The sequence below is a fragment of the Mastigoproctus giganteus genome, chromosome 12 (genome assembly GCF_048544385.1).
Source record: "Mastigoproctus giganteus isolate SK-2022 chromosome 12, ASM4854438v1, whole genome shotgun sequence".
Classification (NCBI taxonomy): domain Eukaryota; kingdom Metazoa; phylum Arthropoda; class Arachnida; order Uropygi; family Thelyphonidae; genus Mastigoproctus; species Mastigoproctus giganteus.
Genome location: NC_143586.1, coordinates 142089075 through 142107280, shown reverse-complemented (window position 1 = coordinate 142107280; position 18206 = coordinate 142089075). Strand labels below are relative to the sequence as shown.

General features: G+C 38.0%; 1 protein-coding gene across 1 annotated transcript in view; it reads right to left on the bottom strand.

Moving 5' to 3' along the window:
- Positions 1 to 18206, bottom strand: part of Lrp4 (LDL receptor related protein 4) — a 904868-nt gene that overhangs the window by 189707 nt on the left and 696955 nt on the right. Inside the window, exon 22 of the mRNA XM_090386734.1 lies at positions 17793 to 18051. Within this exon, the coding sequence (XP_090242860.1) occupies positions 17793 to 18051 (259 nt within the window). The remainder of the gene's footprint in view (positions 1 to 17792; positions 18052 to 18206) is intronic.

Genomic DNA, 18206 nt, shown 5'->3' with positions numbered 1-18206 from the left:
CTTTCACCTCTGCCAGTGGCTACTGTTAATCTATTCGTCTTTGTATCTCCCCAAGCTAGCAGATTTCCGACCCACTTAACACTGCCTCGATAGCATCAGGAAATATTATTGCACCCTTTCTATTTAAGTGTATCCCATCCCTGTAGAAGCAGTCTCTCCTGTTAACAAGTACAGTCCAGGCTGAAACAAAATTCTACCCCTTGAGCCCTGCACAATCTTTCAGGGCCGAATTGATCGACAAGGCTCTCATCATATACTCCCTCCTATCGTGCCTGGGCAGAATTGCGGACACTTTCAAATTCAACCCTAATTCACGGCTTTTTTTCAACAGTGACCTGTACTTGTTAAGTAATTCTGCCGGTCTCCTACTCTTGATATCATTAGTGCCAACATGATGGTATACTTGATGGTATAAAAGCTGACAACTTAATTGTGAAAATAATTCCACAATATGGAGAGTTGGATGATAATTTCACCATATAGAGAGAGTTTTATGATAATTCCACAATATGGAGAGGAGCTCACTGTGAAGGTGTTCACAATATGGGATGTAATTAAACAATGCTGCTACAATAACTTCCATTAATTTACTGCATATAGAGATGACGCATTTTCAGTAACTTATATGTCTGTAAATTTTCCTGTGTCTTAGTCTGAGGCTTTAGTCCTGAATTTTTATTAACTATCATAAAATTTCTGTCAAATAAATGACTGCCAAATATAGATTCTAGAGTGCTGATCTACTGGTGCTATATTGGCTTATGTTACTCATGTCTCAACAAATTTGATGGAAAAGTTTGATGAAATTAAAGCAGTTGCTCTTTACATTTCAAGGCTTTTGTTTTGTGTTTGGCACAAAGGTCTTCTGAATAAGCTCCCACCTTATGGCCTACTGACTGTTTTTGCTACTGGGTATCCAGTTTTCTCTCTGAATCTCACTGTGGGTGATGGCAGATAGCACTCTGTCTTCTATCTTTTCCATTAATTTATTAAATATTGGTGTACATACACCATAGATAGCTTCAGGGGTGGCTCGTTGGTAGGCACTGCCTGCCAATTTTGGCCCCAGTGGTTTAGTCAATGCCTAGTTGGCAGGTTGCCAATACGCATTTTTTAGAGGTGATAAAATGAGTCAAAGGAACTGCAGAGTGAGCAGTGCTGATTTAAACAGTGCACCAAACTTGAATGAAAAAGTTATTAATCTATTTTCAACAAATAAAAACTGAAGAATGGATTTTATTTTTAAATAAAATTTCAAGATTACCCAAGTCTGTTAATGGTATGTGTCCAGTTAATGTTTTGTAATATTTTTAACTTGCTTATTATTATTATCATCTATGTCTACATGTCTTATAACCAAGGTAGTTTAATGTAACTTTAAGAAGCAGCACCTCCATACATCAGTCATGAGCCGTCACTGGATAGATCTTAAATGAAAACTACGATAGTAGTGTAAAGGCATTGTTTCAACTATATCTCATATTGTGATTATCCTTCACAATGAGTTACCATGTATTGCACTACCTCGAATAAGTAATGCTTCACTAATAGAGAAGATATCACAATATGAGATATAGTTCCAATGATGCCTTTACACTACTATTATAGTTGTCATTTAAGAGCTATCTAAGGTGAATCTACACCAATATTTAATAGATAATTTTAAGCTCTTATAATATTATGCCTTGTTGCATTTGGATTTATTATACTTCTCCATTAATGCATTTTTCCCAAGGTTCAGTTCTTTCTCTCACTCTTTTCCCTCTTGTATATTAATGATCTTCTCAAACTGACTGGAAATCCTATTAATATTTTGCTGATAACAGCATACTACTTCCATCTTCCAGTTTGAGAAACTGTAACTAATATAAGATAAGTTTCATTAGTAGCAATGAGAACAACAATATCACCTTTAAAAAATTTATCACCACTCTACAACATCATCAGTTTTTCCCACTGACACAGTATATACCCTGGTATTATTTCACTTATCCTTTTAGGAAATTATATTTCATGACAGTAGTTCCTGTGGGACCAGTGCTTTCTACTGTGGAGAATTTTAGCATATTGTGTGATGCACGAGTACAGTTAAGTTCTTGATGGTTCTCCTTTTTAATTTTGATTTCAGCAAAGCTTTTTATACTGTTTCACATGAACTATTGCTGTACAAATTAATGCCTGCAGGCCAGAATTGGGACAAGTTCCTGCTATGGATAAAGCATAACATACAAGTTCGTGCTATGGATGAGTGGTCGTAGTAGAAGTAATGGCAAATGATGCAAAACTGAAGCCTTTCTAGGTAACTGAAGGATTCTAGGATTGCTGAACTGAAGCCTTTCTAGGTAAGAGCACCTTTTGTTCCCTTCTCTGCAGCCGTTCCAGAAGATCTACAACCTTCCTAAAGTGAGGTATCGAGACTTGTATACAGTACAGTCAGTCCTCGTATAACACGATAGTTGTGTTCCCAGAAACCCTCGTGCAATGCAAAATCGTGCAATATAAACAACAAGCCCTATGGAAAAAATAGGGTTAGGTGCCGACCACCCAAGATTGGACACACATTTGTAACCAAAACATTACCAAACACAATAAATAATCATAATAAAACACTTACAGTTGAAAAATGTAAAATTAATAATTTAATCATTTAAATTTAGATTCTTACCTTAAAAGTAAATGAAGACAGCTTGAGGGAAAGGGCTTGAGAAAGGATTGAAGCAGCGTAATTATGGGTAAAGTGGCGGCAGGTTGTCATCATTATCGGAACTGGGAGGTGGAGGAGATGCCGATGAGGACTTTAGCAAAATGTGGTCACGCCAGAACTAGAGGGCTGTGGCTCATTTTCTGTCTCTTTCTTGGGTGTTTTCATAAAAAAGACATCTAGTTTCTGTTGTTTTGCAATCTTCCTCCTTTCACAAAGCAGCTGCTTATATGACTCCAAAGCAGACCGAATTGTATGAAGTGCTCTTCTGCTTCTTTCTGAATTATAATCGTTATCTTCTAGCCATTGCATACTTTTCTCAAATGAATTTAAAACTGAAGATAACTCTGAAGTAGAAAGCGGTTTTATGGTGGCATTCAGGCATTCAACTTCGCTGTCTTTCTCATCTTCCATCTGCCCTCCAGCAACAAGTTATTGCAGTTTTTCAGTTGAAAGTTCTTCTTCTTCACGAGACTGAGGCAACTCTTCTAAATCATCTTCCTCCAATTCCTCAAAGCCAACCTGCTTTGCGAGGGCAACACAATGTGCTTTTAATTTAGGAAGCTCGTTTACAGGATCAAAGCCTTTAAAATCACGAATAAAATCTGGTAAAAGAGGCCGCCAAACCATGTAAGCATTCTTTTGTCACTTCGTTCCAAGCCTCCACAATTATGTAAATTGCATTATTAATGTTGAATCGCTTCCAGAAGTCATTAACTGTTGGTGCATTTTCGCCCTCTGTTTCTGCTATCAGCATCTTAAATGTGCATCTTGTGTAATAGTGCTTAAAAGCAGCAATTACTCCTTGGTCAAGTGGCTGGATAAGAGATGTTGTGTTAGGTGGTAAAAACAGGATTTTGATGTTTGGTAACAGTTCAGCAAGGGTTGGAGGGTGACTTGGTGCATTGTCCAAAATAATTAAAATCTTAAAATCCAAATTTTTCTTTTTGCAGTAGCTTCGAAACACATCCTCAAACACATGTAGTAGAAGATCAGTGAAGATCTGCCCTGTCATCCACCCTCTTCTGCTGTTCCTAAAGTAAACACCCAGGGTAGTCCTTGTGATCCCTTTTAACACTTGTGGATTGGCTGCATGATAAACAATAACAGGCTTCAGTTGCAAGTCGCCACTTGCTTTTGCTCCTAACATAACGGTCAACCTATCCTTAGCAGCCTTGAAGCCTGGAGCTCGTGCTTCCTCTCTTGAGATATATGTTTGTGATGGCATTTTTTTCCAATACAGTCTGGTTTCATCAAAGTTAAAAATTTGGTCTAGTGTATAGCCCTCTCCCTCAATTAGTTTTTTCAGTATCGGCGGAAATGCCTTTGCTGCTGCTTCATCTGCACTCACAGCTTCACCTGATAATTTCACATTATGGAAAACGTGACATTTCCTGAAATTATTGAACCAGCCACTACTGGCAGTAAAGGGAGGTACTTCTTGAGGGATTTCAGCTTTATTTCTGAGTCTTCAAATATTGCCAATGCCTTTGCTTTTATCGTAAACAAACTTGTTCCTGATCTCTTCTTTGTTTGATCTTCTATCCAAACAGATAAAAGACATTCCACCTCTTCCAGTTCTTTGTGTCTTGATCTAACTGATTTTGTTACACTTTGTGTTGTTCCTGCTATGAAAGTTGCTTTTATTTTTTCTGCATTCTTTCTAATTGTTCTCAGCATTCCCTCATTTAGGCCTGTAGCATGCACAATATCACAGGTTCTTTCATTCCGGTCAAAGCGTTTCACAATTTCATATTTTTCTTCTATCGATATCGCTTTTATTTATCTCTCTGAAGTATTTTCACCAGAATGCTTCCTTTTCACACTTTTTTTCAAGTATTTTACTCATTTTTTTGAGAATAGAGCACAATTATAAAATGAACAAAAATGAGGAGGCAAGCTTGATATACATAAACGCACAGCGAACAAGTATCAACTGAATAAACGATGCAACCCCCATGTAAAAACTGAATAAACAATGCAGTAAAGGCAGTTAACACACTATTATCACATATCACATATTTCTGGAGGTCACTACCATAAAACAATAAAAACAATCTGCAGTTTCCTGTTTATTGGTGGTTTCTGCTAGTGGAGTCTGTTATAAACGGGTAATACAAGTCGATCTAATTACATCTGCGATAATACTGATAGCTGGAATTCTGTGGATTTTTACGTTATTATGTTAAATGTGTTTCCCCTTCCAAGAAATAATAAAAACAAATAAATTTTCAGAATCTTCTCTTCATTCCTACTGTGTTGTGTTCAGTTGGGGTGATTCCGCCACGTTCGACTACCATTTCTTGTAAACACAAAGGCGAATCATGCATAAGCGAATTATGTTCATGTTATATGCGACATTGTTCCCCTATTTATAAATCGTGTATGATCGAATTCATGTAGTGCAAACATGTGTTATACGAGGACAGACTGTACTCAAGATGCAGCAAAACCATGGCCTTATACAAAAGGATAATCACCTCCTTTTCCCTGCTAGCAAAGTTTCTGTATATCATTGACAAAACCCCATGAGTTGTCCTAGCAGCAGTTTTTTTTTTTTTTTTGTTAGTTTTTGGCGCATCAGCTTCTGTGGCCATAATGCACCTCCCAAAGTTTTTGCATTTACTCTGATCCAAGCCCGAGGCGGGATTCAAACCCATGACCTTTGGGTTATCAGACAGGCACTTTACCCACCCGGCTAGCCCAGTCGGCCCTAGCAGCATGTCTGCACTGTTCAGAGAATTTCATGTCTGACTGCACAATTACCTCAGGTCTTTTTCATTCTCCACTACCCTGAGTATAGTACCACACAATCGATAATTTACTCTGAGGTTACTGCTACCCATATGCAATAACTTGCATTTGTCAATGTTAAACTTCAACTGCCATTTCTCAGCCCATTGACCCAATTTTCCTAGATTATGTTGCAGTAGTTCGCCCTGATGAATGTCATTAACCACCCTAACAACCTTGGACTAAGCCTGATATACCTTCATCAATATCATTGATAAATATTGAACACAACAATGGGCCCAGCACTGAATTCTAAGGAACTTGACTAATAACATTAATCTAAAAAGAGAAGTGCCCATTGATGACTACTTTCTATCTTCTTCCACTTAACCAACCCTTTATCCATAGCAGTATATTACCCGTAATGCCACATTGCTCCAGTTTATACAGCGGTCTTTTATGTGCAACAGTATCAAAAGCCTTCCTGAAATCCAAGCGTATGATGTCAAAATTATTTTTTGTATCCAGTTCCTTGGTCATTGCATCATAGTACCCTCTCAGATTGGTTAGACAAGACTGCTCCTTAACAAATCCATGCTGCAATTGCAGTATAATTGTATGCCTCTCCAGATGGTGAGGCATTACTTCTTTAACTAGTGATTCCATTATTTTCCCTGGAACAGACATTAAGATAACAAGTCTGTAATTACTCATGTCACCTTTTGATCCCCCTTTATGAATTGGGGATACATTTGCACACCTCCAGTCCATAGATTATAGGTGGGAGTCTACTGTGTGAACATTACAACTTATAAAGAACCTCAAGATACATCCTACAGCTCTATCTTCAATGGTTGGTTGTTCAATTATACTGTTCTGATTGATCTAAATGGCTGATTGTGCCATTTCTACAGCAGGAGTACCACTGTTCTGATGACTAAAATGGCCAATCATGTCATTTCTGCAGTAGGAGTTGCAGGCTCATGGTACCCATCTGTCAGTATTCATGGAACATAATACTTCGACCTAAATGTCTCATTCTGACACTTCTACAGCAGGAGTTACAGGCCCATGGAGTCTGTTTTTCAGTATTTGTGGAGCATAATGCTTCATCTGTGAAGAATTGTGATACTATACTATACTACAGTCGATTCCGGTTATTTGGGAAACATCGGGACTAGTGTATTTTGGCTCAATTAAGCGGCTGCCCCAACCATGTGAAGTTTCATGTAAATAGTTAAAAATACAGCTTTACGATTGATTTTCTGTACGATCAAATCACTTTACAATGGACTCACTATAGTAAAGTCCCATTTACTATACGATATGTAGTAAGCGCTGGTCATTGTGATCACATTTGTGAATTAAAGTTTAATTCTATTAAACAGCGATTCTAATCAGCAAAAATAGGAGGAATATTATCCACAGGCTATAAAAGTAAAGATATACTGTATTAAGTACAAATTTACACCTTATTACGTTACCAATTAAAAAATTAAATGATACGTGAAAATTGGAAGAATATTTTCCACAGGTTAGCAAAATAAAAATAATTTACACTTACGTGCTTAGCTTAATTAATACGTACTGTAATATGTACATACTAACTAGTTGACATTTCTGTTCACTGACATTTGTGGGTGGGGGTTAAAATTTAAAACAGTAAAAAAGATAAGCAATCAATAACAAAGGACATGGCACACGCAAATTGCAAGTAACACGATACACGCAAGTTAGAACGGAGTAACAAAGGAATGAAGAGCAGATTCCTAAAAAATAGGAATGAAGAGCAGATTCTGAAAATTAACTTTTTTATATGATTGAAGCACTAACAGAAAAGCCCAATAAACAAGGGACTGCTAATTGTTTTTATTGTTTTATGGTTGTGACCTCCAGAAATCCGACCGAACCACATGGTATGGTCGGAGACAATTGTAGGGTAATCTTGAGTGCTGTGGTCTCCTGCCTCGATTAAACGGCAGGTTGTCCCAATTAAGTGAAGTAAACCCTGGCTATTTTCTCAATTGGGTTCTGTTCTTTAAGATTTGTCCCAAATAAAAAGCTGCCCCGAATAACCGATGGCCCAAATAAGCGGAATCCACTGTATAAACATCACACTGATGACACCTGCACAGAACATAGTCCTTTAGCTATGGAGACCTGTGACACAATGGTATCAACATCAATAATGGCATGGTGTATCCGGTAATTCAGAGCAGTTGTTGAGGAAATTGCTGACACTTTTAGGGGACTCGTGTTGGAGAAATTGGTGCTGTAGTGGAAAGATAGACCATTATGACAAGTCTGTTGGATGATCCATGCTGCTGTTGTTTATTGTGGTTCCATGGACTGTATATGGACACTGATTGAAGTATTATTCTTAACTGCTGCACTGTTGAGACTGCTCAGGTTTGAGAACAAAGTTGAATATTGTGACCATAATTCCTGGCTAAGACTTCTACTTCCTGGATTGGACATTTTTGGACTTCTACTAATGATTTTGAGTCTTTATAGTGGACCTAAAAGTGTCAGTTGGATCTTTGAAGGTCATCACAACCTTATGTTGGGACTTATGATTTCAGATACCTTAATAGTATTTCATTGTGACATGGACATTACATTGAGAATGAATTGATCCTCATCAAGGGAATCTAAGATACTTGTACATCAACTTGTTCAGTAGTTGTATATGTACAGCATTGTCAATAGGTGGTGAGGTTTTCAGGGGGAGCTGACTGGAACCATCTAATACAATAACATAAAAAAATGTCCTCAGAGTATGGCGTTGAGCTTCTTACAGCAGTTTTATCAAATTTAATGGCTTAGTTTTTACCATTCCTACAAAGGTAGGAATGGTGGTTAATGACAGTAATCAGTGAATGCAAGGTCCCAACAGGATCAGAACAAATTAAGCATGTGGGCAGAAAAATTTAGCAAATAGGTTTAACAATCATAAATGCAAGTTGCTGCACTTGATTGCATTAATCTTCAGAATTGCATACAATTGTATGCTATTCTGAAGATTACTGCAATCTAAAAATTGAATTTAGATAGAGATTTTGTAGCTTATTACTTAGTATCGGTAAGGGTATCAAATCCACGTGTGGACAGGTTTTGTAGCTCCCGCAAACAAAAGTTTTTAATTATACTTAGCCGCTTTATTGACTTAATTGTTAGATTAAATTATTTTCTATAAGTAGCTTATAGACTTGGTCAAGCTCAGTGGTTTATTTTGAATTTAGATAGCGCAATTTGGAAAGTAAATAATACTTCGTGTCCGTCGATTAACCGTTCATAACTTGCCGCCATTGTTATACGATACGTGTGCTAGCGTAAGGTTTAACGGAAAACTAAATAGCGTAAAGTTTAATGGAAAACTAGATAGCAAGTATAGTAGTATCAATTAATCAGTAAAATTTATTAATCTTATTAAATTTCATTTTCAATTGAATTGTACTTTTTTAACTAAATAAATATAGCGACCTAGTTATTACAAATGTAACATCATAAATTAATACATATAAGTTGACAGGGGATACGAAAGTCATATAACGTAACTCGGAGATAACATTTGATACCAAAATACATACATATATATATATATATATATATATAGTGTTATAACTGCATTGAGATATAAGTTTAGGGTTATATTTTGTATGGGAATTTTATTGAACTTGAATAGAAATCATGACTCAGACCAGAGCAGCAAAGCAAAAGGCTCAAACTAGTGGAAGTGCTTTGGCGCAGGGGAGAACTGAGGGGGCGGTTGTCCTCTGAATCACAGTCTATTGAAATGCACTGCTTGTTTGATGTTTGTGGAGCAATCAGGAACGGGACATGATATTGTCAAGGGGAATGTCTTTGTAAGGAGTGCAAGGAAATCAGGTGCCAACTTGGCATTGTTATGGGCTTATATGAGAGCTTGAAAGACAGGGTGGATGCCCTCGAAGGATTTAAATTGAGGGGACCATCAAGCTCTCAGCTGCCCACATCAATACCAGAGCTTGCATCTGAACATCACGCAACACAGCGGCAACCCCCAAGGCAGAATGCGCTGATCCCAAAGGAACTAGTTGTTGTAGGTAACTCTATTGTCAGGGCAACGGGGAACATATTGTGCAAAACGGATAGATGGAACAGGACCAGGGTATGTCTGCCAGGGGCGAAGGAAGATGACGTTGTAGGGCAGATATCACACTTTAAGGGCACAAAGGGTGATATTGTTGTAGATGTTGGCACTAATGATATTAAGAGTAGGAGACCGGCAGAATTACTTAACAACTACAAGACAATGCTGAAAAAAAGTCGTGAGTTAGGGTTGAATTTGAAAGTGTCTGCAATTCTTCCCAGACACGATAGGAGGGAGTATATGATGAGAGCCTTGTCGATCAATTCGGCCCTGGAGATATTGTGCAAGGCTCAAGGGGAATTTTTCTCAGCCTGGTCTGTGCTTGTTAACAGGAGAGACTGCTTCTACAAGGATGGGATACACTTAAATAGAAAGGGTGCAAGAATATTTGCTGATGCTATCAAGGCAGAGTTAGGTGGGTAGGAAAACTGCTAGCTTGGGTGCATACACGGACAAATAGATTAACAGCAGCCACTGGCAGAGGCAAAAGTGATTCTTGCACTACTTCTATTGAAATGCAATTGACCAGCAGCCTGGAAAGCAAGGCAATGGGAATTTCCAGCACTGCTGGGAGTCATAGTGGAACAAGTAAATACATCGGCTGTGTTAGGGTAACTAAGAGTAGAAACAGGTGCATGTATACTTGCATGTACACCAATGCTAGGAGTATAGTTAATAAATTCGATGAGCTTGAAGTGCTAGTCAAGACATCAAAGGCAGATATTGTTGGGATATCAGAAACATGGTGTCACACAGACATAAGCAGTGCAGAACTGGAATTTGGGGAGTAAAATGCGTACAGAAACGATAGACAGGACAGGAAGGGAGGAGGGGTTATGCTGTTAGTTAAGAAACACATAAAATCTAAGGAAGTGCATCCAGTTGATGTTGGTGGACAATGCAATGTTGAGTCTGTTTGGTGTGACATAAGCACGGGGAAAGGGAAAATGAGAGTAGGTGTGTGTTATAGGCCTAATGAATCTGATGATTATAATGAGAAATTGTGCAGAGAATTAGAGTGGGCCAGTAAATCAGAGCGTCTTATAATGGGAGATTTTAATTTCCCGGATATTGACTGGAATTCGTGGGTTGGTCACCCATACAACTAGCAAGGCTTTTGTGGATTTATTGGATGATTGTTTTCTACAGCAGCATGTTCGGTAGGCAACTAGAGGGAGTAATACTCTTGATCTGATCAACAGAAATGATTCTTCATGCATCAAGAATCTGCAGATAAAGGAACCACTAGGTGGCAGTGAACACAGTGAAGTGGGATTTATTCGAAGAGGTAACTACCATCAAGGGTAAAGGGAAGGGATTTTGTTTTTGTAAAGGAAAATACCGTGGTCTGAGACAGTATTTAAATTCTATACGGTGGAACCAACTGATGATGTTACCACCAGCAAATTCAAAATGTGAAGCATTCAAAGAATTAATCTATACCAACAAAGAAATATTGTTCAAGATTTAGGCCTAAATATATGTCAGATGAACAATTAGACATGTGACAGAGAAGAAAAATGCATGGGATACATATAAATTAACATGTGACACAGAAGCCTATGATAGATATAAGTCAAATTGAGGAAAGACAGACGTAGGATAGATGTGCGGAAATTTGCCTTTAGCCAGCGGGTAGTTGGTTGGTGGAACAGACTTACATCCCTTGTTTTTTTTTTTTTTTATGTGAACCCCAAACACAAGAGGTATTAGAACCCATAGTACTTAGTACCGTGCTTGGGTCAGAGGTTGAGAAGACGAAAGAAGATATTTGTTGACATTGGACTTGAACTTCTGTAGATTGTAATTTTCAGGAAATACGTATGAAGAAAGGTTGTTCCAGAAAATGGCAGTTGAATAAATAAATGAGGAAGATGAAAAGTTGGTTCTGTGGGTTTGAAGTTGGACAGTAAATGGATGTTGGCTGGAGGCGGCACGTGTTCGGACTGTTTTGAAAGAGAGAGCGGTAATTATAGAAGCCAGTTCAGAAGAACAGTTCCCATGGAAGTATCTGTAGAAGAGGCATGCAGCAGAAACAGTACGTCTATGAAAAAGTGAGTGGAGAGACTCTGTTAGAGATGAGTCATTAATTAACCTAACTGCCCTCTTCTGAATGGAATCAAGAAGCCTGAGAGAGGTTTTGGGTGCACAACCCCAGATGTGGGAACAATATTCCATGGCAGGGCGGATTTGCGATTTATACAGAGTGAGCAGCTGTTTGGAAGAAAAGTAACGGCGAGAGCGAAAGAGAAAACCAAGTTTTTTAGATGCAGAGGAAGCTATATTTGTAATGTGCTTGTGCCAAGAGAGATTAGAAGTCAGGGTAATCCCCAAAAGAGATATATCATTTTGTCTAGAAATCGGAGTGTCACTAAAGATAAGCATAGGAGTAGAAGAATCCTTTTTGTGAGATATAAGACAAGACTGAGTTTTAGAAGGATTGAAAACAACTAAGTTGTCTTTGCCCCACTGGAGAAATACCTGAAAATCGGAATTTAAGGAGTTGGTAGCAAATTGTCGAAAAATTGAAGTTGATTGAGCAGGACAAGGTTTCTCAAAATGGAAAGTGGAATGAAATGTGCTATCATCGGCAAAACTATGGATAGGATTTCCAGTCAATGGAAGAAGGTCATTAATACACAAGAGGAAAAGAGTGGGTGAAAGAACTGAACCTTGGGGGACACCGCATTAGTGGAGAAGTTAGAAGACAGAGAGCCATCTACCATCACCCTCAGTGAGCGATCAGAGAGAAAACTGGATACCCAATTACTAAAAACAGTTGGCAAACCATAAGATGGAAGCTTGTTTAGAAGACCTTTATGCCAAACACAATCAAAAGCCTTTGAGATGTCAAGAGCAACTACCTGTGTTTCACCGAACCTTTCCATTGAATTAGTCCATAAATGGGTAACATAAGCCAGAATATCACCAGTGGATCGACACTGACGGAATCCATACTGGTGATCGTTGATCAGACGGAAGGTTTCTAGGTAGTTTAAGAGTTGGCGGTTAATTGATTTCTCCATTACTTTAGAAAGAGTAGAAGTAATTGCAATGGGACGATAATTGGATGGGAGGGATTTGTCACCCTTTTTAGGAACTGGCTGGATATGAGCAAATTTCCAAGCAGAAGAAAAAACACATTTGGAATAAGAAAGTGAAAAAAGGCGGCAAAGAATAGGAGTAAGTTCAGTAGCACAGGTTTTGAGAACAAGTGAAGAAATACCATCAGGACCTGGAGCTTTCTTAGCATCAAGATTCATCAAAATCCTTCTGATATCCTTTTGACGGAAGACCACAGGAGGCATTGAATGGAGTGTGTTGGGAATGGTCGGAGGTGTTTTACCAAGATCATTAATACATGAGCTGGAAGAAAAATGGGATGCTAGCAGGTCAGCTTTATCCTTGGCTGAAGTGACAACAGAACCATCTGATTTGGACAGAGGTGGGAGCAGAGATGGGCAAAAGTTGCGGCCAATAGCTTTGGCAAGAGACCAGAATGCTCGGCTACCATTAGGGCAAGAAGCAAGTTTTCTACTCTTAGCCTGTTCAAACTCTAGTTTGGACTGATTACTAACTGCTTTACAATTGTTGCGAGCTTTGGTGTAGACAGAAAATGAAACTGAAGAATTGGAAACAAGCCAATTACGATATGCAACATTCTTCTCTTGAACAACCTTAGCACATTTATTGGAAAACCAAGGTTTAGATAAAGGACGAAATTTTAAAGTGGAGTGTGGGATAAACAATTCCATTCCTGGAAGAATAATTTCACTGACACGATCTGAGCAAACGTTGACATCAGAAGTTTTGAAACAGTAATCCGACCAAGGAAATGAAAAAAGAAGTGTGGAAGTTGATAGCCTAAATAAATTTAAGGCTCAGCTGGACAGGTATTTTGAACGAATGGAGGGGTGAAGTGGAAGTTTTTTTGGCTGATGCTGCATAAGCTTGCTTTCTTGCATCATATGCCTCTACTAATGCTAATGCTACAAAAAACAGCAGAGAGTTCTTTACTTATGTAAACTCTAGAAGGAAGGGGATGAATCAGAGGTAGCTAACAAACTGAATAATATTTTGCATCGACATTCACACATGAGGAGTTATTCAGCGAGGGGAATGCCAGAGGTGTATTCAACTCTGGCAATAAGCTAGATAATCTTGTAATAACTGAGAGTAAAGTGGAGGAGAAATTGTTGAAGATAAACACAAGAAAGGCACCTGGGGGTGGATGGAATCTATCCAGTTATATTAAAAGAGGCAGTAAAGGAAGTAAGCAAACCCTTAGCCATATTTATGAGAGCTTCCCTGGACTCAGGGGAGGTACCCATAGACTGGAGATGTGCAAATGTGACCCCAATCCACAAAGGGAAACACAGGTAATTACAGACCTGTTAGTTTAACTTCTGTTCCAGGTAAATTAATGGAGGCACTGGTTAAAGAAGCACTGCAGGATCATCTAGACAAGACTTCAGTTATAGCTCGGACAGAGCATGGGTTTGTTAAGGGGAAGTCTTGTCTGACTAATTTGATTAGATACTATGATGTAGTCACAAAGGAACTGGATGCAAAGAATAACTTTGATATCATATATTTGGATCTTATAAAAGCCTTTGTTACTGTTGCACATGGAAGACTGCTACACAAATTGGAACAGTGTGGCATTGGTGGCAAATTGCTGCTATGGATAAAGGGATGGTTGAGTGGGAGAAGACAGAGTGGTAATCAATGGACACTGCTCTTCATGGACTAATGTTATTAGTGGAGTTCCTCAGGGTTCATTTTTGAGTCCATTGTTGTTTTCTGTATTTATAAATGATATTGATGATGGTATATCAGGCTTAATTATATCAGGTATATCAGTTCTCCTCAAGTTTGCAGACGATATGAAGATTGGCAGGGTTGTTAATGACATTAATGACAGTACACCGCTGCAACAGGATCTAGAAAAGTTGAGAGGATGGGCTGAGAGGTGTCAAAGGAAGTTTAACATTGACAAATGTAAAGTACTACATATGGGAAGCAGTAATCCCAGAGAAATGTATCAACTCTGTGGTATCACGCTGACAGTGGCAGAGAATGAAAGGGACCTGGGGGTAATTGTGCAGGCAGATATGAAGTTTTCAGAGCAGTGCAGACAGTCTGCAAGAGTAGCTCATGGTGTCTTGTCAATGATATATACAGGAATTTTTCTAGCAGGGATAAAGAGGTGATTATCTCCTTGTATAAGGCAATGGTCAGGCCACACCTTGAGTACTGTATACAGGTCTGGAGGCCTCATTTTAAGAAGGATTTTGAGCTGTTGGAATGAGTAGAGTGAAGGGCAACAAGATTATTGAATGGAACAAAGGGTTGCTCTTACGAAGAAAGGCTTATGTTTCGCAGATTACAGTGTCTGGAGACTAGGCACCTCGCAGGTGCCTAGTCTCCAGACACAGCTGTTATGTCAAGTGTATAAAGTCTTGAATGGTTTGAGCATGCTCAATGCTGATGGGATTCTTCCTCTTACTCAGAATAATCGTCTGTGAGGGCATAAATTCAAATTGAGGAAAGATGGCTGTAGGATAGGTGTGCGGAAGTTTGCCTTTAGCCAGTGGGGCATTGATTGCTGGAAAAAATTTCCATCTGTCGTTGTAGAAGTTGATTGCTTAAGTAGATTCAAGGCAGAACTTTATAAACATTTGGAGCGAGTGGATGGGTGAAATAAGGGTTTTTTTTTTTGGTTGATGCTATATAAGCTTGCTTTCTTGCATCATGTGCCTTTGCTAATGCTAATTTGGGTAGTACAAAACTCATGATAGCAGAGAATAAAAAATCATGTTGAACTGGGCAATAACTGGGCAATAGACTGCATAACATTTGCATGTTATGCAGTCTATACAAGACTGCATAACATGCAAATTAGCCACGGAACACAGACTTGTATAGACATAATACATAATGGCACAATAATACTTATGTTGCTGATGCACAAGGTTCATTGTTGTTTGGTTTTTAGGAAATGGTTAGGCTGCATCTTAAATACTACATACAAGTTTTGGATATCTCATTTTAGGAAGGATGCAGATCTGGGATGGGTACAGAGAAGAGCAAGAAGATTAGTCAAGAAAGGTCTTCTCTTACCAAGAAAGACCTGAGTTCTGTAAACTGGAGAATCTGAAACCAGGCACCTGTGAGGAGACCTGATTGAAGTATTTATGGATTTAAATGGGCCAAATAAACTAAATATTGATGGCATCCTTACTCTTTTTCAGATGGCACATACAAAGGGACATAAATTTAAATTCGAAAAGGTTGTTCACAGGATGGATGTGCAAAAATTTGTTTACAGCCAGAGAGTAATTGACTGTTGGAACAAAGTTCCATCAGGTGTTGTGGAAGCAGGTTGTTTGAATAAATTTAAAGCATGAAATGGACAGTGTTTTCTTTTGGAAGATGTCGAATAAGCCTGCTTCCTTTTACCACTATGAATACAATAATCAAATGTCCATTAACAATTTATTCATAAAACATGGTCCAAAGAGTGTTTGTCAAGAGTGTGTATGAAATTGCACATTTTTACCTTGATGTAATTGTTTGTCAAGTTATTGCATGAAGGTCTTCTTTAGCCCACACAATGCAAGCATGCAAATTAGCTATAACATGATGACAAAAGTGGGCTTCAACTCTTGAACGCAAAGTCAACAACTCTTGAATTAACAGCTCTCCTCAAAGTCTGTTTGATAAGCAAGCTTGAAAGAGAACTACTCAACTTTGTCCTTGGTAATAGATACCAAAAGTTGAAAATATCAACAAGAATGCAATATTATATTGGACTGGCCTTTTGATAGGAAATAAATTTGCCTTTCATCTAATTTCTACTTCTAAATTATTTAAAATTTCATAAATATTGTGGAATCAAGTGTTTTCTTTTTAAAATTTTTGACTACTCATCCAGTGCCCTTCTCATAGTAAACTCTGAACTGTTTGAGCTTATACAGGTGCAGTTTCAGAATCTTGGTTATTGTTTGAATACAGATATCAAGAACTATTTGTATTTCTGGACACCTCTTCTGCATTCTCCCTGAACAGTAAACAGATTATCCTGAACTTCACCCTGAAAGTGAAGTTCAGGATAATCTGTTTATTCAGTAAATTTTAATTAAAAGTTTCTACTTATATCAAGGGATGACTTTTTATTTAATTTTTATTAGTAATTCATCAAGTCTATTCAAACTTTAATATCACTGCCTTCAAGGATTGAACTGAGCAAGGACCTTAGCTTTTATTCATTCTGTATCCCCATCTATAGGCTTTGAGGAAATGTTTCATTATCTTAAGAGAGTATTGCAACTTTCTTACTAATTAAGAATTTCACTGAGCTGTACCTCTGATTCCTCATATCTGAATCATAGCATATGAAGTTTAACTTTGACAAAACATTTTTAGTAAAACATACAGGTTAATTTGCATAATACTGATTGAAGTGTTCCTTATTTACAGGATAAAATTTGGTTAATATATTTGCATTAAAGCAATTACACATTTTTATGTTGTTACTTTACTACATTTTATTTGTAAAATGAAGGATCCAGGGGCTCAATCCATCACCCAAATAACTTAACCATCTACATATCCACAGTGTGGTGCATGTAATAAAACCCAGCAAACCTAATGCACTATGAGAATTGCTGCTTCTTGTGATGATGTTGGGTCGTGTGTGTGTGTGTGTGTGTGTGTGTGCGCGCGCGCGCGCATGCATGCATGCACATGTGTGTAAGGGGAGAATTCACTGTGGTTATCTAATCTTTTACCCCAATCAGCAGAAGGTATCCCTCACTGTTCTTCTGGAAATGAGTAACTGCAGTGTCACCTTACTAGTAGTCAAAACCATATGCTTTGCTATTGCTTACAGTGTGAATGAACCTTTTCTATTGCACCACTTGTGATTATTATTATTTTTTTGTCATTAGGCTGTCAGTCTTTATAGACCTTAGTAATAGCTATGCAACAGCAAGTGCCCATTCACGACAGACCAAGGATAAATCTTTAAAATCAATTAAATCACAGTGAAGTTGCTGCATTTCACGCAGTTTAAAAGCTGTTTAATCCTGACTGGTGCATTAGACATATAAATATGAATACCTATGCCATTATTCACAATGGCAGGCGTGTTCATATTTTAATAATGGGTAGGTGTATAAAACTAATAACCGTTTATTCACTAGAAGTAGTATAACTTCTTACCCTGTATCGTAATGTAAAGCAATGGCCCGAGGACTGTCCAGATTGTCCCAAATCAGAATTTTACGATATCGTCCATCCAATTCTGCAACTTCAATTCCATTACGTCCATTGTCTGTCCAGTATATCTTTCTGCCTGTTGAATCAACAGCAAGGCCATCAACAGAATCCAGGCCAGCAGTGATGATATTTTCTGTATAGATTCCCTCCAGGTCTGATCGCTGAATCTTGTCAAGTGCACTGTCAGACCAGTATATCACCTCTGAAATAATAATAAATTAAACATTATATAACTTTATAGGCTGAACCAAATAAATACTCTTGTAGATGTGCAGTTAAGGCTTTTAAGAGACTTTCAACATGTATAATTGAATGGCTACCCATGCAGACAATAATAAATTGTACAAAAAAAATAAG